Source organism: Equus asinus, unplaced genomic scaffold (genome assembly GCF_041296235.1).
Source record: "Equus asinus isolate D_3611 breed Donkey unplaced genomic scaffold, EquAss-T2T_v2 contig_803, whole genome shotgun sequence".
Taxonomy (NCBI): domain Eukaryota; kingdom Metazoa; phylum Chordata; class Mammalia; order Perissodactyla; family Equidae; genus Equus; species Equus asinus.
In genome coordinates this window covers 2,824,668-2,836,679 of record NW_027225520.1, presented here as the reverse complement: position 1 = coordinate 2,836,679, position 12,012 = coordinate 2,824,668, and the positions used below count along the sequence as shown (strand labels likewise).

At 38.1% G+C, this 12,012-nt stretch overlaps 1 protein-coding gene across 1 annotated transcript; it reads right to left on the bottom strand.

Moving 5' to 3' along the window:
• Positions 1–9,089: 9,089 nt before the first annotated feature.
• On the bottom strand, positions 9,090–9,692 carry LOC139044354 (myelin-associated neurite-outgrowth inhibitor-like). The gene has a single exon (XM_070503790.1). It carries the CDS (start codon positions 9,690–9,692, stop codon positions 9,105–9,107), a length of 588 nt encoding a protein of 195 aa, XP_070359891.1. The 3' UTR covers positions 9,090–9,104.
• Positions 9,693–12,012: the final 2,320 nt, after the last annotated feature.

Below are 12,012 nucleotides of genomic sequence, written 5' to 3'. Positions count from 1 at the left end.
CAGTCCCTCACCAGCCCACACGCAGCCTTCCTAAGTCATTAAAAGCGTTAGCCCAATTCCTCCCACTGGTGTCAGGCAACACCTGCCCCAGGTAAGTTAGTGCTCGCATGCCATTTTTCAGAGACACCTGTTCTTCTCAGACTTGGGCTCAGTTGGCTGTCCTGTCATTAGCTCACTGGTGTGTTCAAGGACATGTGGATTTGCAGGTTGTCAGGTGGTGGTGTTCTTGTTGGTGGTGTTGTAAGAGTGAGAGCTATGCCCTGTCCATCAACTTTCTACATCCTACCATGAAGCTGGAATATGTTTGTTTATTTTTATCAGAAATTCCTTTTTTTGCTTAAATATTTCTATGTAACTAAAATTTAAATTTTTATATTTCTCTTTTCTGTCTGTAGCCCAACTCTCTGTATTTTAACAACAGCCCTGAGAACTGTAATGCAAGCGCTCATAGTGACACCCTAACTCAGTGTTCACTCTCACCTTCAGCCATAATTTGAGAATTTTATTAGTGAGCCCCATGGTGTGCTTTTACATGCTTTGTCCAACTGCATTTTATGCCACATTATTGCAAATTCATTTCTTGAAACACAAATTCTGGCATTATCTGAGCTAAGACTCAACAATGGTTAGACCAAATAAGTTGGTGATAGTTTTGCATTTACTTTTCCTAAAATAATCTAAATATAAATCTCTGTAATATTACCTTCTTGGGAATTCCTCCACCACCTACTTACACCCCATAACCATAAATTCCATGAAGACTCTGATTGTTTTTAATCTTATATCTTGAATTAATTTTTTCTCTGTTGTAATACACCTGCAACAACCATTTTTAGGTTTATTTAATAGCCTGGTCAATAAATAATGACCAAAGAAGAGCAGTATAATTAAAAGACAAGACTTGTGAATTATCTTTTTCTTCACACTTACCATCATGAGTGGTCTTCAGATATACTCCATTTCATCTAAATAAAGTGGTTGACTTGCAACCTTCCTATCAGCAACAGTCAGTGTGATTGGAAATTAAAATGCTGAGCTGCTCAGAACCAATTTAGCTAAGTGAAAGGGGTGCCACAGCCTGGGAAAGTGGCCTTGGGATTATTAACTCTGTCAACCCAGAAGAAAAATTGACAAAACACTATTTCCATACTCAATTCTTAACAAGGTCCTTATGTCTGGCAATATATACTGAATGAATAGAATGAACTCAACTCTTTTGGACAAGGATCGCAGATTGGATAATGTAGATATCTACTGGTACAGCTTTAAGAAAAATGGAATATGATATTTTAATCATTGCTATAATTGTTGTATGATGATTGCCTAGAAAAGTACTATTATCATTATCTATGCAGTCAAAACAACAACTAGAGAGGTTATACTCAAGGTATTTATTATTGGATATTGTGAGTAAACAGTGTCTAGCTGTGCTCTTTGATGTGGTGCGTGGGGAAACTATTCCAATGGGAACCACGCAAGTGTTGGCGGCCATCCCAACAGGACTATGCATCCTTGCTTTACAATGATGTTATCATTACACTGATATTATCAGTGCATTCATTAGCAAGTAACTTGATATCTGAGCCAATTCTGGATAAGATTACTTAGATTACTAGAAGGCATTTCAGAATTTCTGCAAGAAGACAGTAAATTACAAAAAGTACAGAGGCAGAAATTGAGTAGGAAAAAGTCACCTAAATGACTCACCTTTACCTGTCTTTGTTGGGATGCAGGAGGAAAAAGACACTAACTTGCTAATTTATGATTTATTATATATAATAATTGACTACTTTTTAAGATTACATCCTTTTTTTTAAAGATTGGCAACTGAGATAACAACTGTTGCCAATCATCTTTTTTTTTTTCTCCTTCTCCCCAAATCCTATGAGTGCATAGTTGTATATCCTAGTTTTGAGTGCCTCTGGTTGTGCTATATGGGGCACTGCCTCAGCATGGCCTGATGAGCGGTGCCATGTCTGCACCCAGGATCCAAACCAGCAAAACCCCTGTGCCATCAGAGTGGAGGGCGTGAACTTAACCACTTGGCCATGGGGCCAGCCCCTAAGATCATGTTCTAAGTGCTCTGTTTTAAAGTTCTTCAGCTTGTTAATTTCTGCAGAGAAGCTGGATGAGATTTTGAGAAGAACTGTGTAGAATCTGTAGATCAATATGTGGAATATTGTCATTTTAATAGTATTAACTATTTTGACTCATGATCATGAGATGGCTTTCCATTACTCAGGTCTTCTTTAATCTCTTTCCAAGATGTTTTACAGTTTTCAGAGTATAAGTTTTGCCCTGCTTTTGTTAAATTAATTCCAAAGTATTTTTGATGTTATTGTAAATGGGATTGTATTTTTAATTTCTTTTTTAGATTGAGCAATGGCAGTGTGTAAAAATGCAGTTGATTTTGTATATTAATATTTTATCCAGCAGCCTTGCTGAACTCACGTATTACTTCTAACTGGATGTTACAGTTCAGGTGAAATAACTTTGTCATAGGAATTTTGTCATGATGCTGAAAGGCATTATGCTGCCTGAAACTGTGTTTTAAATGCTCCCTAATTACACATAAATATTTTATTTCTCTTTAGGTTAGGGGCAAAATAGCTAATAAATGTGAGAGACTGCCAGCCAGACCTGGGCTGTCACCAAAGAAGGTTGGGCAGCAGCTGAAGACTTGCAGCCACGGCCGCCTCCCCCACTGTCCGCAGAGGGTCTGTGGGAGAGATGAAGTCAGCCCTCGACCACGATGAGAGATGTCCGCTTAGAAAATGCTGTCCAGCCAGTGGCCTGACGTGTGCCTGCTCTGCCTAATGGGGGACACAGATGAGAAACTTTGAACAACTTTGAGTAAAGTTTGAGAAATTTTGTGCCAGTGCAGAGGGTTCTATAATACATGAGAAACTGTGATGCCCATTGAAGTATCTAGTTTAATCATAGCTCTGCTTGGGAAAAAAACCTACATAATAAAGCTGAAAACCATCTGGTTGACATTTTTAAGAGATCTTAAAGTGCAAACAAAATCCTACACCCAGAAACCCCCAAGCTTAATTCCTCAGAAATTGGAACAGCCCAGTAGCCTTCACTGCCTCTCCCACTGGGATTCTGAAGTTTCTCAGCCTTTTTGGCCCATTCTGAGTGTGGGTCTTGAGGACTCTGTTAGCCTGAGAATCTATCCTAAGGGGTTGATGATTGGCGGTTGGAATAAGTTCATCATTCCAAGGATGCACTGTTTTCTCCAACATTACCACTTATTTCAGTATCTTGAAGTCATCACTCCAGATTCATAACAGCTTTATTTTAATATTTTGACCATGTCAGCATTTATGCCAAAACTATCACTGAAATAAAAATATACTTGGGCATATTATTGGATGTAGAAATACATATTATTCAACTAATTTACTTCATAAGAAGGTATTTGATTGTTTAAAGTTTACACACATTTCACTTACTCATAAAGCCCAAGAATGGAGGCTAGACTATTCAAAAACAAAACCCAGCAAATGGTATCAATTTGGTAAAACATTCACTCAAGTCAGTAAAAAATACAAAAATCATAGGATAGGATGAATTGACTTATTTCAGTAGGTACTTCAATTTCAGCACTCATGGAAGGAAAATTATTGATTATCTTGGAGAACTTCTAGGATAAGAAAAGTGCCATTAGCTGTCTCTCCTTCCTACTTCTCTGGTAATGCACCAGTGCAAGATTATATTCATCGTCTTCTACGTAGGCTTCTACCTTCCCAGCTACTTAAAGACAGCGTTTGGATTGAAACATGTTTGAGGCCTCCCACAATCTCTGCACCCCCATTTTTTCTTGTGCTAATTTGAAAGAAAGTATTTGGATCCAATAAATGTTTAAGATAATAATAACATAATTATCATTATTATAACATTATAAAACAGATGTTAATAATACTCCAAATAATTAATTATGATTTGGAAAGTCACAATTTTCTAACATACTGTATGGCGCTTAGTCTTTGTGTATCTTATTAAAGGGTGCAAAATTCATAGCTAATTTTTATTACCCCTTACCTCCATGCGCTCTTCATTTTCTCCATATTATAACAGCTTTTTATATTTCTTACCTTCTTTTCTTTGTCACATACTGGGCAGATATCTCATTATTGTCTTCTAGTAAACTAAATTTTTATTGGGCTATGTTGATTCTAGAATGCGTCCCATTTATTTTATTTTTTATTTCAGTGCATATATTTTACGTTTCCAAGTTTCTGGTTTTGTTTATTTTGCATTCATTTTTCTCCTTTCATCCTTCCTGATTTGTTTCAAAATTTCCTGTTCTTTTAAAATGGAAGTTATACTTCTATTTCATTAAATTTCAAGTGTGCATGTGTATGTTGCAAGACTTTTCTTATCCACAATATAAATTCCACCTGTAACAAGTTCCTATTTCTATGGTAGTTTGGGGTTATTTTTTTTTTTAACATTAGACTCAACTATTTGGATCTCTCTCTCTGTGTCACGCAAATACACAGACAAACTCACTTACACATTATATTCTGTCTCCCACCATCTGTGCTTACCCTTTCTGTCTAGCAGCTTATAACTTCCTCTCAGCAGATATCTGGGGTTCAAACTCAAAACTGGTTCCCATGATTCATGACTTGAGTTGTGTTCCCCATTCAGATATTGTGGACATAGCAGGTCCACAGCCAGAAGACAGTTTGTCTTATTTCCTTTGCAGTAATACTGAGCCTTTCTCCTCAAATTCCTGACCTCAAAACTTCCCATTAAAAGCTTAACCACAGATATCAGTTTGATTAATATGTATTAGCCCTTTGCAAAAGGCAAAAGCCCACCACGTCCTCCGACATCACATAAAGGGTCTTGCTCCAGTTCATCTCTATCTCTGGGAAGCTGCTGCCCTCTGCCCCAGTGACAGACCCTGTAGTTCAGATCCACCCATTCTGCAACATTTCACCTGTTTCAGATCTGCAGATATATTTAACTAGAGTTTCTTGTCACAGAAAACTTTTCTCCAAACGTGTAAATACACATGTATTTGATATGCATACTATTAGTCTTTGGGGTGTGTCTGGAGCAGAAATTGTTTAAGATTCTTCCACAAGTTGGTCCAAATTTATGCACTTTTTTTGTCACATCTACAGTAATACGTCCTCCATCATCTTTTTGCTTGTTTGGGATCCCACAACCATGATGCTAAGTTTATCATCATTCTGGTGAGAATAAAGTAATATTTTATTGCTGTCTATGGATTAGGTATGGAAGTGATCATCTCCTCCCGTATTTGTTAGCCATTGGACTTCCCATTGCTGTGAATGTTCAAATCAACTGCTGATTTCCGGTCTACTTTGGTGCAAATGTTATTGAGTGCTTGCCATATTTAGGTTATTTCTGGAACGCAGTGAGTGGATCATTTGCTTAACAGAAGCAGGTCTGTGTTTGCAAGTATATCGAGAGTGGGATGACAATAGTGTACTCATTAATATGGTGAAGTAGAACCACAAGGTGAAGTCTCCTTAGTGGTTTTGTGCTGATTTTTGAAACTTTTAAAATTAAAATTATTTTAATTCTTATTATAAAATATATTGTACACACAAGAGAATACATCTTATTAATATTTACACATTTAAAATAAAATGTAATAACCTGTGATCATCACATATATAGGAAATATACATCAGCAATCCATTCAAACCCCTGGTGGCCTCTTCCTACATTTCCCAGAGAGCTACATTTTTAAATTTGTTTCAGTCAATCCTTTGGTTTCTTTATAACCTTATCGTAAGTGTTTGTATCTTCAAATATGTGTGTGTCTCTTTTGAGCTTTATATTCAAAGAATCACACTGGAAGTGTTCTTTTGTCTTTTCTTTTCTTGCCTTTTGTCCTGGGATATGCTGATGTGCTGATGTTTATAAATCACTTAAAAGGATAATAACTTCTGTATAGTTTTATGTTGTTTAAACACAATCTACTCAGGTCTTTTTCCTCTAATTTTCTGCAATTACAAATAAGAGTTCAATGAGTGTATCTGGACAAGTCTCCTTGTGAAAGTAGAAATTGTTTTACAGTGAACACTTAAGACAAAAATAAATGATTGTAGAACCTTTACCAGGTAATTCCTGTTTATTTTTCAGTGATTGCACAGATTTATACTTCTACCCCCAATGCATCCGAGTTCACTGTGCTTCACATCATTGTCCAAACCTGGTCCGTTCGCTCACTTGAGTATTTGACAAAAAAATAGCAGGTGTGGAATACTACCTAATGCTTTCATTTTCATTTCCATAATTATTAATTATACTCAGTGGTATTTGATATGTTTATTGGTCATCCACAATTTCTGTTACACTATTGTTCATTCCTTTTGCACACTTTTTTTCTAGTGGGTTGTTTGCCTTTGTTTTGATGGTTCCTAAAGATTTCATATATATTTGCTTGCTGATTCAGTCACTCATCCACCTGTCTAGGTGACCTTTCCCTTTGAATGGCTCTTAAACATCTCCGACATCATAAGTCCAAACCTGTATCCTGATCCCCCATCCCATACTGCCCCAGCACCTCCTTCCTCAGTACTTTGAATGGCAGTGACTTTTTTCAGCGCCTCAAGCCCAAAGCTTTGAGGTCACCCATGAGGGTTCTCACTGCACACACTCTGTGTCCCGTCCACCAGCTTTTCTGTTGGTTCTACCTCCAAACACACCCAGAATCTGGTGACTTCTCAGGACCTCCACAGCTACCACTCTGCTCTGAGCTGCTCATAACTTTCACTCGAATTTCTGAAATGTTTGCCTAATCTCCCTTCTTCAGTCCATGTCCCTCAGCAACCTACCCTCAACAGAGTAGCCCGAGTCCTATGTGAGAGTCAGATCATGGCACTCCCCAGCTCAAAGCCCTGCAACAGCTTCCCAGCAACCTTGGAGCCAAAGCCATGGTCCCCATGAAGGCCTCCAGGACCCTACCAGTGTAGGTCCTACTTACCCTCTGACCTCATCTCTCACTGCTCTCACCTTCTCCTCTTCCTTCCAACCAAACAGGCATCCATGTGATTCTAGAACACACTGTCCACAGTCATGCCTGAGGGCTGGTGCACTTGGAGGTTCCTCTTACTAGACTGCTCTTTCTCCAAGAATCTATGGGGTGAATTCCCTCATTTCTTTCCAGTCTGTGCTCCAAAGGTAGCTACTCAGTGGGGCCTAGCATGAGCTCCCCACTATCACCCCCGTCACTCTTGATGGGCCTCACTTTTGTCCCACTTTTCCTTTCACTGTAGCACTGATGATCTTCTAGCATACAATAGAATTTACCTATTTATTATGTTTACGTTTAGTATCTGCCTTTCCCACACACACATGCACTCAACCTAAAATATAATGCACCCATAAGCATTTTTGTCTTTGTTCTTCACTGATGCATCCAAAGTGCTGAGGACATTGCTTGCCATATTGTACTTGCATTCAACTGGGTAGATACTAGTTGAAGGACAAATAAAAGTCACGTATATAGAGGAGCACACACAAGTGTATATGGTGATGAGTATAGGAAACTCGGGATCCAACTACTTAGGAATAAATTCGGACAACATTGACAGGCTCTCCCATTTGCTGTATTTTTGGGAAAATAACTGAAGCTTTTAGTTTCCTTATTGCAAAATTGAGCATAAAATATATCAGTGTTGCCACGGAATAGCCAGATGAGACCATAATTATTTTGTTTTGTAAGGCATTCTTTTGAGAAAGTTTAGAATTTTCTCTTTACCTTTCATGGTCTTAAACTTTACAAATATGCCCATGTGTAGATTTTTTTTACTATATTATGTTTGGCATTGCATATCAATTTTGAGGGGGAAATATAATCTTGCTTCAAATGGGAAAAAAATTTCATTATTTCTTCAAATATCTCCTCCTGTGCATTTACTTATTTACTTTATTTTGGTGATGCTTATTATGTTAAAGCAATTTGTTTACCTGGATGTTGTCTGAGAGGGTTACACTGTGTGACAATTCAGCAGAATAATCAGTAACTGGTTATGTCTGTTCTGTTAATTAGCACTTTTTTTAGTTATATATTCTTTAACAATTAATTTTTGTATGTAGCATTTTCATCCAGTTTTTCTTATACTTTTTTTCCCTTTGTGTTTCTTATAAAATCTTCATCCTTAACTTCCAGAACCTGTTTACTGTTTGTTTTAAATTTTACTTTATGGTAAATTAATCATTTTTTATATGGCAGAAGACTTTTGTTTTACTTTATTTTTAGTTTGTTTTTCTCAGATATCTCTTAATTCCCCAGATATATTGCCTAACATTCCTGTAAATGTATTTCTGTGACTAAATATTAAATGCAGGCCGCAATTTATGTCCCTTCTACCATATGTCTTCAGTCATATCCTACAAGTTTGAAAAGTATCTCCTTCTTTTTCATACATCTTGATATATTTCTTTTTACATCTTCCTAAACCTATAGCAATTTAGAAGACTTGTTCTCAATTTCTAAGTGCAGAATTCTTTCTTATTTTTTCCTTATAAATATTCAATTTATTTTAACTTATTTAAGGGTTGTAATCAATAGTCACTTAATAAATTGTGTATTTGTATAGCTGAGTTACTCAAAATCTTTACATCTTTCGTTTTTTTTTTTTGCTCTATGAAGAAATTCGCTTTAACACGTACAACTTTAAGACTTGGCATACGTTACAACAGTGCATTAGGGATACAAGCTATAAAACACTTCCCATTCCTTTGGATTTTGCATATGATGGGTTTGCATCAGTCACTGCAGGTAGATTGAGCAAGCTTTGTTTTTGTGTTTGTTTTTTAAACATGCATTCAACTAGATGTGATTCTGAATAGATTAATACTCCGTTTTTATCATTATAGTTAGCTAAAAAATTGCCAGGCAGCCCACAAAACAGGATTTGCTGTAAGAACAACCCAGAGTCAGCTGGAGACTCATGGCGCTGGGACCTGCCGGGCGGGCCGCAGGAGTGCTAGCTAAGTGTCAGAGCATTAGGAAGAAAGTCCGGGCTGGAGGCGCCAGGCCTGCAGCACCAGCTGTGGAACCTCCATTATGTGACCGCACAGCTCCATCCTCAAACATCGCAGGGTGATCACCACTGAGGGGGCACGTAGCTGTAGGTGGGTGTTCCGGGGGCCTGATATGTGGGCACCGTGACTGGGTGAGGGGCGACAGGAGTTGGGGAGTGGGCAGTCAGCCGGGTACCTGCTGACATCGCCATAGTGGTCCCAGCCACCATGCCCATGGTGACCCCGTTGCCTGTAGGTGGAGGGATTGGTGCAGGGTACACCGTCGCCGGCATGCCATTGGGCTGCACCACCGTGGTGTGGTGGATGACGTGAGGAGGTGCTGCGTACAGGGGTTGTGTGCAGTATGTGCCTTGCTGTGCGTATGGGCTCTGCTGGGGGTAGGCACTTCGCACGGGGTACACGGCGGTCTGGTAGGGGTTGGGGGAGGAGGAGTATGGTGGCACTGCCCCACTGGTGGGGGAACAGGACACTTTGTAAGGTGTGCCAGGAGTGTAACCTGTTTGGAAGGTGGGGTTCGTTCCAGTGTACATGTTGGGGGAGTAGGCGGGAGCCGCTGCTGTGTAGCCCGTGGGGAAACCAGCTGGATAACCAATTCCTTTGGCATTTGCATAGGGAACCCCAGAGGAACCAGGGCTATAAATAGGATTCATGATTTCAAGAACATGACATCCACAACCAAGGCTAAGACAGGAGTCCAGATCAGCGCTGTCCAACAGCACTTTCTGCAGCGATGAAGCTCTTCTCCATGTGGGCCGTCCGATAAGCACCCATCAGCTAAAGTAACAATCGCTCCCCGCGCCGCGCGGGCGGCCTGGGCCTCGCTGACCAGCTCGCCGGCCGGGGGAGCGCCGCGAGGCCTGCTCCGATGCGGGGCCCGAGCCGCCAGGGCCAGTCTCCACCGCCGCCGCCGCCGCCGCCGCCGCGGGCCTCTCCCCTGCTCCGCGCCCGGCCCGCCTCTCCGCAGCCCGCGCGACCCGCCCACGCTGCTACATCTTTTGTTTTTATATATTCTTTGATATTTTTGTTTTTCTCCCAACATTGGAGTATGAAAATTATTTTATAAATGAATAAGTTGAAAGACATATACAGTCAATGCTCATATTTCTATCTTCATTTAACTGTTTTTTATTTATCACATAACTATATATTTATGAATGCCTTTCTCCATTTAGTCCATTTTATTTATTTTATTTGTTTCAAAGTGAATTTCAGACACTGGTACACTTTAGCCCCTGAACATCTGAGGATAGATATATAATATTAACTAATTAGAGTTGTTTGCTTATTTTTAAATTTTATTTCTATATTTTCAATTAAAAAAATTGGTATGTGAAACTACATATGCTATATTTTTACTTAAATACAGTCAGATACACAAATTTAAATGTACCACTCAATGAATTCTGGCAAATGCATACACCCACGTAGTGTGTTGAATTTATCCTGCAGAAAATTTCTTCCTCCTACGCCCATTCCCGTTAATCCTTGCCCCAAACCCCAGAAGTTTCCACATTGTTCTGACTTTTTACCACCTTGGATTAGTTTGTTTTCTGGGCGTTTATACTAGTGGAGTTCTATGGCATCCAGTTTTGAGTAAGAGTTCTGTCATTCTACATGTTTTTGAGATTCACCCATGTTGTTTGTATAAATACTTGATTTGTTGTTGTTGTTTAATTTAAACTCTTTTCTTTTGAGAGGTAATCTTAGATTCATATGCTATTGTAAGATATAATGCAGAGAGATACTAAGTAACTTTTACCCATCTTTCCTCAAGGATGACATCTTATAAAACTAAAGTACAATAATTATAACCAGCACAGAGACATTGATAAAATTTCTCAATATTTCTCAGATTTTCCTAGTTTTACTTTTCTCGAAAGTATGTGTGTGGGTGTGTGCGTTTAGTTCTATGTAAGTTTATTATGAATGTAGGTTAGAGTGTCCTCCACTGCGGTCAAGATACAGATCAGGTTCATTACCATGAGAGTCCATCAGTTTGCCATTTACTGCCACACCAACACACCCTCCCCTAATTCGTGGAAATCATTAATTTATTCTCAACTCTATAATTCCATCATGAATTACATGAATTTATGTATATTACATAAATATTATATGAGAGGAGTTTTATACACTATATAATTTTTCAGGATTGGCTTTTTTTCACTGAGCATACTTGTCTGGAGATTCATTCAAGTCATTGAATGTAACAATTCCAAAAACTTAGACCATTTTTAATTAATTTGTTTTTATGTTGGAAATGGAAACATCTTGTATATTTTTTAACACTAGAAAAGAGGGGACTGGTGAAAGAGAAAGTTGACAAATATAAAGTTATTACCATGCAATCTTTAGTTGAAATTATTCTGTTTAATATAATAAATTTATATAATAAATTTAAAAATCTCAAACTACACTTCCACATACTAAACTTTTGAGGTGGAATGAAAATAGTTAATAAGAGAAATTTTATAGGAGCTAATGTCTGCATAAAAAAAAAACCTTAAATAAACAACCTAACCTTGAAGTTTCCAAAGAACTAGTAAAAGAATAAATTAAGTCCTAAGTTTGTAGTAGAAATAAATAAAACTGAGACTAAAAACAATAAAAGAGATCAATTAAACTGAGAAATGCTTTTTTTTAAAGGTAAACAAAATTGGCGAAAATTTGGCTGGACTAATCAAGAAAAAAAAAGAGGGGTCAAAAAATACAATCAAAAATGAAAGATTACACATTACAAATGATACCACAGAAATAAAAAAGCACATTACATATTATTATGAACAACTATATGCTAACAATTTAGATGATCTGGAAGAAATGGATGAATTTCTAGAAATGTAAAATCTACCAAGACTGTCATGAGGAAACAGAAATGATATCTACATATACAATGTAATATTATTCAGCCATAAAAAAGAGTGAAATCTTGCCATTTGTGACCATGTTGTTGGACCCTGAGAACATTAT

Coding starts and splice junctions, on each gene's coding strand:
- LOC139044354 (XM_070503790.1), bottom strand. CDS start 9,692: ATGAATCCTATTTATAGCCCTGGTTCCTCTGGGGTTCCCTATGCAAAT.